The 17096-nt window shown below is 32.8% G+C and overlaps 1 protein-coding gene across 4 annotated transcripts in view; it reads right to left on the reverse strand.

The window, feature by feature from the left end:
- Positions 1–14136, reverse strand: part of LOC117119742 (ralBP1-associated Eps domain-containing protein 1-like) — a 35927-nt gene extending 21791 nt beyond the window's left edge. For all 4 annotated transcript variants that reach the window (XM_033264601.1, XM_033264602.1, XM_033264600.1 and 1 more), the window contains exons 1-6: positions 13849–14136; positions 11269–11398; positions 6442–6498; positions 5770–5835; positions 3019–3103; positions 1325–1436 (exon numbers count right to left, since the gene is read on the reverse strand). In XM_033264601.1, coding sequence (XP_033120492.1) covers positions 1325–1436; positions 3019–3103; positions 5770–5835; positions 6442–6498; positions 11269–11398; positions 13849–13998 — 600 coding nt within the window. In that variant the 5' untranslated portion in view covers positions 13999–14136. The remainder of the gene's footprint in view (positions 1–1324; positions 1437–3018; positions 3104–5769; positions 5836–6441; positions 6499–11268; positions 11399–13848) is intronic.
- Positions 14137–17096: the final 2960 nt, after the last annotated feature.

Below are 17096 nucleotides of genomic sequence, written 5' to 3' on the forward strand. Positions count from 1 at the left end.
GAAATGTACAAACAGAAACTGATTACTTTCACGAAAATTATACTTGATATCAAAAGGTTAAATAATGAACAAAACTCAATTACAACATAAAAAAAAAGTGCAAATCACATGAAAAAGCTACAAATTACGCAAAAAACCAAGTCTGGAAACAAGAAAACAAAGGAACAAGACAATTGGAACTTCAGAGCAAATGAAAGGTACATACAGGGCCCAGGACATGCATGCGACACCACCCACCAATCCAAACCCCCTTCCCACCAAATTCAAACCATAAATACACACCCAGACTCACAAAATGCACACACTTGACTCACAAGCATACATGTGGGGATACAATCATTTTTTTTTTTAGCTCCGATGAGGAGTCCTAGGTGTAGTACCCTGCGGATTGATTGATTGATTAACAGAACTTTTTTTGTACGGGCGGCTGTTAGGGCCACTAGAATCACTTGGCTGATTGATTAATAGATCCTTTATGTATGGGTGGCCGTTAGGGCCACTAGAATCTCATCGTTACTGTAGGCATATGAAAAGATTCATATTGTTTTGTTTCATACTGCATTAAATATTGTGAATGAGCACCTAAGCACCAAGTTAACAAATTTCACATTAAAGAAATGATTTCTAATTAATCTAAATTAATTATTTAATCTAATCGATTAACTTATTTATATATGTTCTCATTTGGGCCTCATACACAGCAGATAAGAAATCCAAAAATAATAAAATACATTAGCATTTTATAACTAGAGCAGTCCCTCCATAGAGTGCATACCCCTGCCCTGTGCCTGAATACCAACAATAAGCAGGCCGTGTATGATGGGCAAAACTGCAGCATACCCTCAAGGAAATAATGGAATCACACATTGTATTCAGGCACATTGTTTTCTTGAGTGTTGCCTGAAAACCAATGATCTTACAATAATAAGATAGCGTTCTCCACAGTTGGCGTGTAACAGATAGAAGCGTCCAATTCACGCAAAAAACAATAGAAAGTAATTGTAATTGACAGAAGGCATCCTAGCTGTTACTATGGAGGTTGTTCCAGAATTTGCACAAAGATCATAGATGTCAAAGTTCAAGAGTAATTGCAATTGCAAGAGACCGTCCTACACTGCATTATTACAGAATTTACACGCAGAAATCGCAGAGAACGCTATCTTGTAATTATAAGATCTTTGCTGAAATCTAGGAGCTATTCGAGTATTTTCTTTTATGCTCGAGAGTAAAATATTTAATATCTGTAACTTTGACCTTGTACTTTGAACTTTCTTTTCAATTTGTAATTGATGGCGACCAATAAATTATAAAACAAAGTACTAACTGTTGCAGCAGGTATCCTTGTCTGTAGCATGCCAGGTAGGCCTCCGCTACTTGCATTTCTTACATGACTTTTACTCGGAGGTGCTGGTAAGCCACCAAACTGCCCTGGTTGCCTACAATAGAAATAAAACAAGCAGTTGTTATCATGACAACAAAAAAAAAAACTTTGGTAAAAATGCTGGTGCAGTAGTGATACAGTGTACAATAAATCCCATACACTAAGTTTTGAATAACTTTAATGGTCTAGGGATTAACCTAATTGTGTTTCTACTGTATTGTTGTTTTTTTTTAAATCCTGTCAAAGAAGATGATTTTCATTTTATGATTTCATAGTGGTATTATACTTCTTTGGCAACTTCATTGGTTGCTGGTTAGAAAGAGATTTTTTTTTTTTTTGCACATTTTCCATCACACTTTGTTCAATTAATCTTTAAAACAGTACTCCTACAACAATATCTCCATGGTCATAATTTCTGTTTATCTGGTGGTTCCTTTTGGCTTTATGTACTTCTGTCTAATAATTGCTTTACCTAGGCTTTGGAATAGCCTTCCCAGTGATTTACAAAAACGTTCTTGTTATCTTGGTAGATCTCGTTGAGCTGTCCAATTTTTCTGTTTTTATTGTCCGATATTTGTTTCATCTGCTGTCATTGTACTCAGGCGGGTTCAAGATTATCACAGAGAATCCATCCAACTAAATCAGATATCTATGGAAGAATCCTGCCAATCTCAACTATCATGGCTAACAGATGCACTTGCTTCGCTGGACACTGCCTCAGGGATGAGCATCAGATGATTTCTGAAATTCTGCTATGGAAGTTGCCATGTTCATTGAGAGAGTGTAGACCACTAACTTATCCCAACACAATTTCAAAGGATACTGGTATTGGAACAGAGGCGCTTGCGCTGGCAATGGCTGGTTGAACGCTGTGGAGTGTCTGAGTGTCATCTATCTCAACTGTGCTGATTTAGATATCAAGTTAATTTTGACATCATTTAAAATCAATATTTGTTTTCAGTTAAGGATCCTCTTCCCATTGATGTTTGTTCGGGCGTAATGTACAAATTTTTCTTGCGGAAGCTGTAATGCTTCCTATATAAGCGAAACTGGTCACCATTTCAAAACACGCCTTAACAAACATTTCAAAACGGACAAAAATTCAAATACATTTAAGCATTTAAATAATTCACATAAATGTAATGATGCTTGTAACGAGTGGGTATTTTATATATATATATATATATATATATATATATATACTTCCTTTATTCTCTTAAGGAGAAACTCTTTTGTCTATGATTTCGCCTTATCGCCGTTTAAGTTTCCCCTTAGCGATACAACTTTCTCCTCAAGGTACTGTTTTTAACCCTCTTCATTGTTTTAGTTTACCCCTATGGATACTTCTAAGCTGTTGTTGTGATGTAATCTATGTTTAATAGACCTAAAATTACAATTTCTGTGATGTAATCTATGTTTAATAGACCTAAAATTACAATTTCAAATAAATAAATAAATAAATTAAAATTACAATTTCAAATAAATATAAATGAAAATGAAATTATAATTTTAGGTCTATTAAACATAGATTACATCACACATTTTAAATGCTGGTATATTTATTATGGTAAAATATTACTTCCTAATTTATATTAAATTAATCAATGAAATTAGTCACTAAGTAAATATTTAAGCACCTGTTCTGTGATTTATCTGCTGGGGCTTCAAATTCTGTAGTGTGGTCCATAAACGCTGGATTGACAAATTCCATCTGTCTCATTTCTAAATAAACAAAAAGGTAGAACATGATACAACATATTAATATCTAGAAATAGACACAATACAGTATATACAGTACAGTACATTAAAATAATCCTTGCATACAGTATCAAATAACAAAGGTATCGCATGATATCAATAATCGAAATATAAACACAATATATTGAATAAAATATACTGTATCTGTTTTCATATTTGTCCAACCTATACTTACAGTATAAAATAACAGATAGATAATTCTATTAATAGTATACAAATAAACATAATATATAAAATGTAACTGTGTTCACATTTTCCCTAACTCCGCACAGTAGAAATAATAAATGTAGAGCATGATTATCTAAAAACAAACACTTATTAATTATATTACTGTATATCGAAACTGTTTTCACAGTTACCTAATCACAGCATACATGAAGAGCATAATAAAAAAAACTAATACAGTATCTAAGTACACAATGCTTTATATTCTTAGCTGCCTTTATATTTGTTTATTCTCTACAGTAACAAACAATTGTCATATTATATTCAGTAGTGCACCAAGCAAATAGGTAACCAAATAGCAGAAAAGCATTTGGCTTTAATGTTGCTTCCCATGGGTATTATATGACCTTACTGCTTAATAGGACATCTTAAGCTGGGCTATATAATAATGTCATATGTAGATATATATGTATATCATGCACTGCTAAATCTTATGCAATATAATGTTTCTACCAGATTTGTATTTCCATAAAGATATACAGTACAGTACAGTACATATTGAGTTAAACTTGAACAATTTCAATTCATTAACATAAATAACTTGAATTAAAGCACTATATATTATATTTTAATCTTTCAGCTAAAAATTACTGTAGTTCTAGAAAACTTTTTTCTCGCCATTGAGAATGCATAAACTAGATTGTCAATATAGTCCGCATGAACACTGCTATAGTAGTAACATTTAGTTTTGAGCTAAATAGTAGCAATAGAATATGTTTTTCGCGCCATTGAGAAATGCATTTAAACAATATTGTAAATTATATTTTTTGTATAGATATAAAAAGGCAGTTATTTTCAGATTTTAGCTGGAAATTACAACTAGAAAATATCTTCCTCACCATTGAGAAGGCATAAACTACATGGTTTTTGTAGTCTGCATGCCTATCAAAGCTAGTTATATTTAGCTTTGAGCTACAGTAAATAGTAGCACCAGAAAATGTTTTTCTTGCCATTGAGCAATTCATTTATACAATATTGCATTTATAACTTTTGTATAAATATAAAAAATAGTTATCTTTAGCTTTTAGCTGAAAATTAGAACTAGAAAATCTCACCATTAAGAAATGCAAAAACAAGATTGTTCTTTTAGTCTTTGCATGAATATCAAAGCTATTTATAGTTAGCTTTGAGCTAAATATTAGCACTAGAAATGGTTTTCCTCACCACTGAGAAGTGCATTTAAATAATATTGCTTTTGTAGTTTTGTATAAATATAAAAGGTAGTTATCTTTAGCTTTTAGCTGAAAATTACAACTGAAAAATGTTTTTCTCACCATTACGAAATGCAAAAAACAAGATTGTTCTTGTAGTCTTTGCATGAATATTAATGTTAGTTATATTTAGCTTTCAGCTCCATATTAGCACTAGAAAATGTTTTTCTCGCCATTGAGAAATACATAAACAATACTGTTTCGATAGCCTTTGTATAAACACTTTGCACAAGCATTTTTTTTTTGGTTTACTGACAAGAAAATCCTTAAATTTAATAGTACACTTTTTTTTTTTATAAGAACACATTTTGTAAGAACACTGAGGCTGAAATTGCTTAACAACTAAGAACAAAATAAGAACAAATTGAGGTTGAGGTAAAATGTCAAATGATATTTTTATTTAAGAAACTAGAAAAACCAAAAAATTATATCCCTCCCTCATGTGCAGTAGGTGTAACTATGTAATAAACTATATAACACAGTACAGTAGGTGTACCTACTTGTCATTTGGGGTCATTTTTACCAGGGCCTTTTTTCTGGGGCTATTTTTTCCAGGGCCACTTTTATCTACATTCCAGTACAGTGTATACTACCAATAATACTTTTCTATGTTTGAAAAGTGTGTAAAAAATAAGAACAAAATAGAACATTTTGAGCCTGAAATCAGCCAAAAAATAAGATCACTGAGCCTGGGCAAAATTTTACTGGTTCTTATAAAGGGTAGACGATTTAAGGATTTTCTTGTAAAAAAAGCCTGTAAAACAAAAAAAAAACCTGAAGTTTTGCTCCATGTCTCACTGGGGTTGATACTTGATTCTTTGAAATGAGAAATTCAATGTTAATTTGAAAAGGTTTTCTACAAATTAAGAGAGACAGCAAGCCAATATCTTTAACTGAAAAAACATTCAGTCTGATGAAAAATCCATGATAAAGCAAACATATTGATCATATTTATTTACAAATTAACTTGCATATTTTAAATTAGCGTAAGTATTCTACTGAAAAACTTGTATAAGTGGAAATATGATGAAATAACCTCAATTATTTTTTTTTATAGATATGCAATGTAAAGTCAAAAAAATAAACAGAGAAAATGGAATCAACTATAACATATTTTAATTACATTTATTTATATAGGCCCTTTGTATACTAATTATTAAAAATTCATTTTCATTTGAAAGATATCTTTCCTACCGTTTGATGATGGCTGCACTGGTTTATCCTCCGCTGATATGGTTTTAATGTCCTTTTTGGGTTGAGCTAAGCAAACACAGTAAAAACAAGAGATAACAACTATAATAGTAGTGATGATGAATAAGATGACAATAATAAAAAATATTACTTGCAAGTTATAGATCGCCCTACCTGACGTGGAAATATACTCATTATGTGTGAAAAAAAATTGTGAAAAAATCACAAGTTGTTCTTGGGTGGGACTTGAACTCACGATCTCCTGACGTAAATCCAGATATTGTCTATTCCATCACGACAATAATAATTACTATCAAGTTATATATCATAACATCTCAATACACTGAAAGCCTTCAACAAATTTAATGAGACATAATAATAGAAGTTTATGGCCTAGCAAATGGCCTGACATGTTTTACTATCATATCACAATATAATGTGCATGATAAAGTCATATCACACCCATAAATGGACAAATCACACCCATAAATGGGCAAATCACACCCATAAATGGGCAAATCACGCCCATAAATGGGCAAATCATTATGCATTGATCTGTCAGAGTTTCATAGTGTGGACAAAGCATTAGTTGTGTAGGTGTGAAAGAGCCACTGAGAAAACACCTCCAGGGAGATAAAATTGATAAAGGAGACATTTTGAATACTCTAAATCTACCTTGGTCAACAATATTGCTTCGTGAGGTTGCAAATTTTGGCAGCGGAACATCAATACCTGGAAAATAAAGTCATAATGTTTTTATCAATTAACCTATAGAAAGACAACAGTATAAAATACAAAAGTTACCTTATTTCACATTAAAAATGAAATGTAAAGTAAATCAGATAGAAATAGGGACCATTGTAAAATAAATAAAATGTATTGCATAAATCATGAATATAATAAATTAAATTAGTTTTACAATACTTAAAAAAAATACTGTAATAAAAAATTAAAATGTTAATTTTAGTATAAGAAGTGTATATTTCATTACTGTATAAATATATTCTTAAAGTCATCTGCTTTGGAAATCTTGGTTAAACTGTTAACTATATGAAAAGATACCGGTAGATAAATAACATGACATTCTTCATTCATATTATTCACTGTATATCATGACATGACAATTAATCAAATACATCAATTAAGCAATCAATCAAGTAATGAAATTAACTAATAATTAAATAGATTTTGCTGATTCTCAGTTATAATGCCAGATCACCATAGGAAATTACTACACTAATGTAGTAAAATTTGAATCCATTCATGGTTAGTTATCAAGCAATCGCCAATTTCCTGCCGTGCAATCTGGGCCTGGTGCAAGAACGGATGTGCGCGCCGAGGCAGCGATAGGTTGATATAAAATAGTTGGCCCCAGTGCTAAGAAGTCTCCACAATTATTCTCATCAATAACAATAAAAACAGACAGACAAACAGAGAAACGAAGCTTGTCTAACAAGGGCTTAGATTTCCCAAGCCCTGGGGACCGTAAACCATTTTGAGGCCACCTTGGGGGTGTAAATTAGTCAGTGAAACTTAAGTAGCAGTTGTGTCAGGTACAGGTATACTTAAAATCACTTTCAGGCTGGGCTGAATAATTAATAGATCAATTATAACCTTCTTTGTACTCATTCCACAGAGGATTCAACATACTTTCTGCAAAGTTGTGTTAAGCATTAAAGTAAATATTGGTCGACTATGAAAGCCAGCGGCGTTATCAGCTGATCTTCATAATAATTAAGATGGGGTGGTGATTACAATTCAAATGAAGCAATTATTTGATAGCCTCAGAATAATCACCTATTTTTTAGCTCATCCATTGCAATATTTAGGCATATTTAGTGCCATAATAAATAGATGACTATCCAGTATAAAACAAATATGTTGCAGTTGAAATTTTAAAAGAAAATGAGGAGGCATATGTTGTTTTTTTCCCCGTTAAATATTCTCACTAAACACAAATAAGTGTCTAGATACTCAATGTTTATGCAGATCACTTTACAGAATGTTTTGGTTTTATGCAATATTTTTACTTGTTTTAATAAAACAGAACAGAAGTTTATCTGAAATTCAGTCAACAATAGAAAGTACTTATAAATGTATACTTATTCTGGTTTAAAGTTGTAGAATATAAACTCTGGAAGAATGCTTGTTTTTAGTATCAATAACTTACACTGTTGTGTGAAACATCAGGTGGTAAATAAAAGTTAAATAACAATTCCATATGGAAAATACCATTATCAACTACAAGTGAATACTTTACTATATTTGTATATTGCTTTTTTATAGTGTGCAACAATAAAATTTAATGTATTGAAAATGAATTCAATGATTAAGAATTTATTTTCAAATACACATAATTTTATTTCACTTTGTTTAGTTGATTCACACACTTAATATGTTAATGAAAATCACATTGCAGGTAAAAATTAAGATTGACATTCAAAAATCTACAGTTCATAAAATATTATTTCAAGAAAGCAACATAATTTTTGAGATGAAATAAAGATTCAAGAACATGATTATTGGAGTAAATTAAAATGATTTCGAATGAATAAAATTATTTTGAGGAAACATAATATCATTTCAGGAAACAAAGTAGTTTCAAAGTTCACCATGTCATCTCTTTACAAGGACCTACAGTATGTAGCAATGCTTTCACTTTTGTTTCTTTTAACTGTTTACTCAATTGTGTATAACAATAGTAAAATCTATGTCATTCTAAATAAACTCCAAGTATATTAAATGTTTAGAATTTGTAACTATTTGTGCAAAGGAATCCTTCTGTTTGTGAGATTTGTGCCCAGGGACAAGACTGAAACTGACCAATAATATTTAGTTTTATACCCAGAATTTAAAATATCTAAAAAGGACAATGAGAATGTAAATACTGGGCCCATATGTATGCAGAATTCTCTCCAGTAAAAAAATTGTTGGGAATAATCAGATGGAAAGTAATTTTAAATCATTCAATCTGCTTCGGTGAGAATGACGCTTAAAAAACGTACTATTTTTTTTTGATCGAACAGGCTTATAGATTACCCAATGCTCTTTCATCGGAGTCCAAACGTTATACTGTAATTAATTCTGAATGTGAAACGTACCCTACTAAATATATGTGACATTTTTAAATGCTTTCAAATAACATGTAAAGTAGTTATTTATATTGATGTTGACATCCAGAAATAATTTGACTACAATTTTCTTTTTTAGGAACACTGTTTATGATTGAATATAAACTCTATTTTCCTCTTTCTCTTCAACTATATCCATTACACAACCCTGAAATACTTCAAAATCATAGGGTAAGGATATGGTACTTACTAACAATGGGGTCAATAATTGTTGTTTGCGCTTACTGTACGTTTGCGATCTGAACCTCAAGTTTGTGGTTTTTAAGACCTTGCGCGCATTGCGTCCTTGGAGAGGCATTTTATTCGTGAATACATACAGTACTTAGTACTTACAACCCATGATATAATATCATCATTGGCTTAAAATGTGGCAAAGACAAGCCAAACCAGTCACTGGTCACAAAAATCGATTTCGTAAAAAATCTTTTAAATCCGACATTTACTTATGAAGTTTACAAGAATTTAACATAGAGCTGTTTATAGAACAATATTTGAGAAATCAGCCTTCAAAGTTTATGATTTTAGGCATTTCTCAGGCAAAGATAATTACCAAATCATTAAAAATTGTTGTTTTAACATTAAAATGGGGAAAATAATGTATATATATCTGTCTCTTATTTAGTGCAATAAAATAGATTTTAAAAAATTTGACATTTCAGAATGTTTTGGCCATTATCTCTGAACACGATTTGTGACGAGTGACTGGTTTGGCTTGTCTTTGCCACAAATAATTTTTGTAAAATGCTGTAAATTTAAGTTTTTCCAAATATATAAATTCTAATCTATTAACTCTGTAAACGGCAACTTTGTTCCCTGTATAATGATAATGAAATATAAGTGCTTTTAATAAAAGATTCTCAATTACGATATGTTGTAAAATATACCAATATAAGTCGTTCAATTCAAATCAATAAATAAATACATTAACAAATATGCACAATCCTTAGTCTTCAGACTTCTTGTTTGTTGGATGAGGCATGATATAGGCCTAGGGCATGTTTCTACTGATAAACACAAAATAATCAAATTTTTAAACCACTTTTTGAATGAGTGCTAGACAGCCTGCCCGCATTGCAACTGGTTTTTTGCTTTTACGAAAAGTGGTTCTCGAGGTGAAAATTACATCACCATTTAGTTTAAACAACATGTTTTCCAAACTGTATAGTTTCTTTCTCACCAAGACTTCACATTCCGGTCATGGTAATGAGGATACGGTGTGCAGCAAGAAAGCAGATCCTTTCAGCTGTGGTCATCGGCACAACAAACGAGCAAACGAACAATCACTACGGTAGGTCAGAAGAGCGGAGTGAGAGGCCTAGGCACAATATTCCCCACTAAAATAATTACAAAACGAGTAATTTTGTTGCTCCACATATTTGTTGACATTTCAGCTTAGGCCATGGACATGAACAAAAGGAATAATCGTTCTGGAAGTTCATACCCGATACGATCTAGCTTTGCAGTGGTTTGACCAGAAGGTCACATTTCACATAATAATTACTTTTTGTGTTGCAGCTAAAGAGTGCACAGCAAAAATAGGTTATTTGCCATTCAAACATGTTATTCACTGCATGTTTTTTGAACTGGTCCAGTTGTTACTACGAGAAAAAAAAAAGTGATTTTTTTTTTTTGAAAAAGCAATTTTTTCTTTCCTGTAGAAGGAGGCCCCTAGTGTATGTCAATATGTGGTATCTATCAAGGTCGACATAGTGTTGTTGATGCAAATCCTAGGCTAAAGGGGACTACATTGGCAGATGTTATTTATGGTTTATTTTATACCCTTGACTTAAAGTAGTAGTTCCTGTGAAAAACATAAACATCCTTTTATAATTTATTTTCCATGTTGTTTTATTTAATCTTTAGTGTCAATGCCACTTCAGTGTGAAAGTCCTATGTGATGATGACATCATTTTTGGGAACTTGGATACATCTTGACCATTGACACATAAATGAAAATGGAAGCGTTTTAAGTTGTGATCACCTGCTCTACTATGTAGGATGATCAATAGAATTAGTTGGATTGCCACTTTAATTGTTTAAACCAACTGCATGCTAGTAGAATATAGTTGCAGGAAAGTACATTCCTTTAGCAAGCGAAAATAATTCATGTCTTCGATATCCCCTACTGTACTGTATTATGTATGGATAACATGCAAAAGCACTGCAGAGAGGCTTAGAATGTCATGAGGACACTAATCTCTCTGTTGGCCTACTACAAATACTGTAAAAGTGCTTGCATTTTATACAGCAATTCTGCTCTTCTTATACTTTTGATTGATTGATTAATTATTTGATTGAATACCTGATTGATTAACTATTTGATTGATTGATTGATTGATTGATTGATTGATTGATTGAAAGAAATACTCACCAGAATACAAGCCTTCGATTGATGTTGGCATTTGGTATCCATTTTGAACCATAGCAATTAGTTTAAGTGCCAGGAAAAATTGACTTCTCCCAAAATGGCCAACTCTGATTGCACCGCATAATTCAGTTATCTACCAATTAAAAACAAAGATGGCAGACCTAAGTCAAAATAAATTCCTTAATGGACATTACTTGCAAGAGGACATTCTTAAGACTTAATAATAAATTAGGCTAGCTACTCTTGCTACTAATCGGCTAACTAAAAAAAAAAAGTTTCTTGTCGATCTTTTTAGAAAATAAATGAGTGCTTTTTTATTGGCCATCTGATTTTTTCAGATTAAAATTTAATACAGGTCTCCTTCCAATTAAAGACCACTTGGGAATGGGATTGCGATTTTTTATAGCAGGCTTTGATCTCTAATTAGAATAATAAAGATGAAAGACATAAGTTAATTTGGAACCACAGAAAAGTGGACTTTAATTGGAGGTGGCCTTTAATTGCAAGGGTATTTAATTAGAGGGAGACATGTATTGGAATCTCGTTTACAAGTATAAAATAAAGGAATGCTCTTCTATTGGAATACACAAATTCATGTTACAAAAACATAAAGGTATTCAACTTTTTTACATTACAAAAAAAAAAAGAAAAAAAAAAGAAGCAAACTAATAAAATTAAGACAGCAGCAATAAAGGAAGCTGACAGGAATGACTAATAATACTGTTTTTTTTAACTTGGCTATAAATTTTCTGGAGAGCCTATAAATACATTCTACCAATTCAATTTAAATAATAAAACGCATTGTTTGCAAAACCACAACTCACTAAAAATTATTTAAAATAAAAACATATTTCTGGCCTGTTAATAGACGTGTCACCGTAAAAATTTAAAATCTAGGAAATTGTAAATTTTTATTTATCTTTATCATACCTGCTGCAGCCATTAAATAGCAATACCACTATCTATATTTCTTCAATATCAAACACAGTAAATATGAAGAAGTATTTATTAATCAAATTACTAAAATATTTACATCTCAATATCACAACATTGAAAGTGTTCTTTAATATCTTTTTGTTCTATCACTCACACACTTTAATTTACAAAAATTTGTCAATAAAATTTTATTTAAATTTTCTCCTTTGCACTATAGATGCTTATGCTGAACTATTTTGCTAAATGGGAAAATAGAATTACATAGTATTTCCAACCACCACACCACTCCTCTGATCTTTAAAATATTAGGTTTTACTAACACAAGTAGAAAAAAAATCTTGTTTTACAGGTACCGTACTCATGCGAGTAAGCGCCCTTGCGCCTAAAATATTTTTTTGCACTTAGGTATACAGCACTTTCTTCATCACAATCCTCTTAAAATAAAGATAAATATCCTCATTTTGATATTGACCTAAGAAGAATGGTATTCCACTCTGCAGCTCAGATCATGCAAGTAACCACAGTCCCAGGATTGATTGGATTATTGACTTGCTAAAAAGAAATCTCATAATATTATTATTCGAAAGGGGCGCTTATTCAAACGGGGCTCCTATTCGCGGGAGTACGGTATACATCACTTTCTTCATCACAATCCTCTCAGAATTTCAATTTTCTTTCAAACAGCATCTTGGCAAAACACCATTATTCCAAGTACATCACTAGTAGTTATATCAAGTACAAATGTGCGCTGCATATAATCAATAATAAATGAGAGTGCTATTAAGGAAACAGCACATTTCATTTGCAAATAAATCAAATTTTATTATCAGTCTGTCAGGCAGTAGGCTTTCAAGTAAGCTCTCCACAATTATACATGAAGTACATAACAGTAAATTTTACCAGGATAAGTCTTAGCTAGTAATTGCTTTTGTAGAGAAGTTTCCGATACACAGCATCAATGCCCCGGATTGATCTTCTAGTATTGTATTAGTGGCGCGCATAAAAAAAGCGTCAGAAGGGCCAAATTGATTGTTTTATTCAAAATTGAGGGCTGCAATCAAACTTATGGTGAACATTTTACATTTTCAATGTGCTTGCAAAAGCCTATACAATCCTTCTATACAGCTCCAATTTTACTAGCACTTTATTTTAATTAATTTTTTGAAACATTAATTTTTTTAGGCAAATTTACACACTAAAAAATGTTGTACAGTATTCCATCTTCAACATGAAAGTTGGGGGGGGGGGTTGTTCCAAGAAAGATAATGCACCATCCAACAAGGAGATAATCAGGAAAGGTTGATTGAACACTTGCTTGGTTCTAAAAGCACACTCTAGCAGGAAAGGCATACAGATGTCCAGGCTAGTCCCTAGTCTAAGTATTCTGCAAACCTGGCCTACCCGCTGTAGGTTAGGCCAGGCCTTATTCATTCAAGCCCTATTTGATTGGAGGCCTGCCTGCCTGCAGTACCTAGCTAGGGCCTAGCCTTGTTAGGCTACACACACCGAGACATGCACTGGATGGAACAGTGGTACGTGCATTATTGCAATTGATTGGGCGCATAAATATTTGTGAAGTTTAATGCATTTTATAATAAGACAGACACTTCATATGAGCAAATAAAAGTCAAAAGTATAGCAGCGTACCTTCTGTAAAACATCTTGATTTAACTGAGATGACATAAATAACTTCGAAACCTGATGCCACATCAATTTCCCGGAGTTCTCTTGATCGCAGGAGCTGAACCAGTCTGAATAAAACTGCTGCTCAGTTGGCGTTAGCAAAGTACCTTCCATCTTATATATATTTACAGGTATCGAACATATAATTAAATAGCTATAAAATATACGTATATTTCAACTTTCTTCACGTATTCAGGCGAAAATTGACCACAATTTCTGCCCCGCCTTTCTGTCGAACATATCAACACAGAAGGCGGCCATCTTTAATTATCACGTGACCTCCAGCGCCCTCTTTCATCAGCCTAACTTTTTTTCTGGCCCCTCGGAGGATCGCGATGAATGATAATTTTTCAGAAAATTAAAACAGCGCAAAAACCAGCACAGATGAAATAAAGAAGAAACATTAAAAATAAGCAATTGAAAATATTAATAGCCATCCTATTTATATTAGCTCAGCCAGTTAATTGTTTATTAATTCGTGGAGAGTATAATATTATATAATTCTCGGATTCGAGAGGAAAAAATTTAATTAGGCCTATAGGCCTAATATTATCATAAATTAATGAAGATGAAAGTTTCTTAATAATAAACCAACTTAAACCCACCAAGCCAGCACTGAATAGAGTATGGAGATAGGCCTACGCCCAATTGTCGCTATAACCAAGGATTGATCTAAATACTATAATTTCACGTAGGGCCTATTTATTCAACCAACATCTAAAATAAAAATCACTATAAAAGTAATATGTAAAAAATTGAAATGCTGAAGCCTCCATGGGCTTTGTCTGGGTCTGTGAAGCTACAATTCAACTTAATTATGACAAACAGTTGGTCGACTTATGTAATTGAACCAGGCATCTACCCAACAATTACCAAGATTTATAGGTTAACGGTAAAAACAAAACACACACGAAAAAACTTCAAACCATATAATTTTTAGACTCGTATAATACTTTTCTGCGTCTATTAATTTTATTTTAAATTAAAATTAATTGTTCCCTAAATTTCCTAAGCTAGGTTGTCATAAGGTGAGCCTTCTTTCATTATTTCTGCTCATGCTGATTTGGAACTCTTTTCCAATCCAATTCCGTTATAATAATTAGAACACTTAGAACTCGTATGTTCACATCGTTTAAATTGTATTCTCTCTCGTTCGTTTGTTCGTTGATGCCGACGTTGTGTGGTCCCGTGTGTGGTCTTCTTGGAGCAGGCGCTATGGAAATTTAGACGCATCTCTATGTGGCAAAAAAATCAATGATAATGCGACCATGCTGGCTGCCAATTCATTCAGAAATTAAATTAAAGAGGAAATTATGAAATTTCCCAGCTAACAATGATGTTGTGTAATAACGTTTCAATTCGACTTTAAAAAGGTTTTTTTGTAAACTGAATCGTATCTATAACATAATTGGACCAAATAGCGTTAATTTCTGACATAAAGTAACCACAGCGTTTACAACGTTCGCGAATAGTAGGCCTACAACGTTTTTTCTGTTTTCTTTTCACTTTGTATTCAAATGCTAAAAAAACTAACTTTAAATGTTTATAATAATCATAGGCGTAGATCCCGGGGATGGGGGATATACCCCCCCCCCAATATTTGACAAGGGGGGGGGGATGGTCCATTGTATCATCCCCCCAATATTTTGACTGTATGGGATAAAATGGAGCTTTACACACTTCAAAAGACTGTCACAGAAATAATTTGCAATGTCTTATGCGCTTACTAAGATGAAAATTAGCATAATGTATTAATGTTGATAACAAAATTATTTTATCTGATACCAATCTAAGCTCTTCTTTCCTTAGATATTAGATATGCTTGCAAAGCAAGCCACATTTTCACACTAAAGGGTTTGAACGACATCAGTAATTTTATGTCAATTCCAAGAATTTTCAATCATCCACCCTCCCCCCAATGAAAAATACTTTTCTACGCCACTGATAATAATAACAAGTTATTCGAATACAGAATATATAAAAGGTTAATCATTCATTTTCGTAGAGTAGTGTATGTGCGAATTTCAAGTAACTGGCGAAGGTTTTGTATAGGATAAAAATGATGATTATAATCCTGTCTTCACCATCTACGAGTTTAAAACTATTCTCTCAGTCATAGATGTAGAAACAGGGGCGGCGCCAGGAATTCTCCGACGAGATACACCACCTTTACAGTGGACTGTGCTTTAGGAAAAGCCATTTAGGGGATATAGCAGTTAGATAGAGGGTTTGGCAATTTCCGTCGGCGAAGACAATTGGGCTCTATGGGGGAAGCGAAGATCTGCTGGGGGTCCAGATGATAAGCCCTTGTGGAGAATTTCAAGCAATTCTAAGACATTATAGAAGTTAGAACGTATTAATAGCCAGATATAAAAAATGTGTCTAAGGTGGGGAGCAAGATTTTTCTGATACACCACTGTATAAGGCTTCAACGCCTCACTGTCTTATGGCAAGTTTTTGTACGACATTGATGCAGAGACCTTGAGGAATACTAGACCCGCTCAGGGGCAGATCCAGAGATGTCCAAAAAGGGATGAGGGTGCCGATCGAGATAACACTACCCTAGTGGTCGGGGACCATGCCCCCAGCAAAAATATGGTGTTCTAGACGCCCGAAAATAACCTCTGAGGCGCTTTGGGCGATCAATTTTTTTCCTTTTCTTTTTTGCTTTTAAAAGGTCCTCCACCCCTCTAAATTCGCCCTGCCTCTTCCAATTAAAGCCATGGAGCTAATTCTTATAAAAAGCATGGTATATTTATTGCTACACATGTTCTGTATGGTTGTCTAATAAAAATTTTGGCTGGCAAAGTCACTGAGAGTGGCCCTGATTCCCAGAGATCAGAGCATAGCTGCCTGTGGGATCTAAAGGCTGGCTATGACTCAGTGGCAGGGACCAAGTGGGGGTGATGGGGAGCGAAGTCGCTATTTATACTCTTTGCTAGAAGCTACAGCCTTTTAGGTTTTTAGATGTCTAATTTAAACGATTATGGAGTAAAAGGGGATAGGCCTACAAGCCATTGTGAATCAACTTTCATTTAATTTATAACAATCAATCTGAAATTAACAATAGATCACCAATCAAAATATTACCGTACCATCAAGAAATATAATTTATTATAGCAAGTACTTCATCTTAAAACATAATTTTATACACAAAATTATTTATTTTTAGTTTTTATCAATTAAGTATCTCAACCAAGATACAGCCATCG

Source organism: Anneissia japonica, unplaced genomic scaffold (genome assembly GCF_011630105.1).
Source record: "Anneissia japonica isolate Jap-2015-1 unplaced genomic scaffold, ASM1163010v1 scaffold11151_len745516_cov174, whole genome shotgun sequence".
Lineage (NCBI taxonomy): Eukaryota > Metazoa > Echinodermata > Crinoidea > Comatulida > Comatulidae > Anneissia > Anneissia japonica.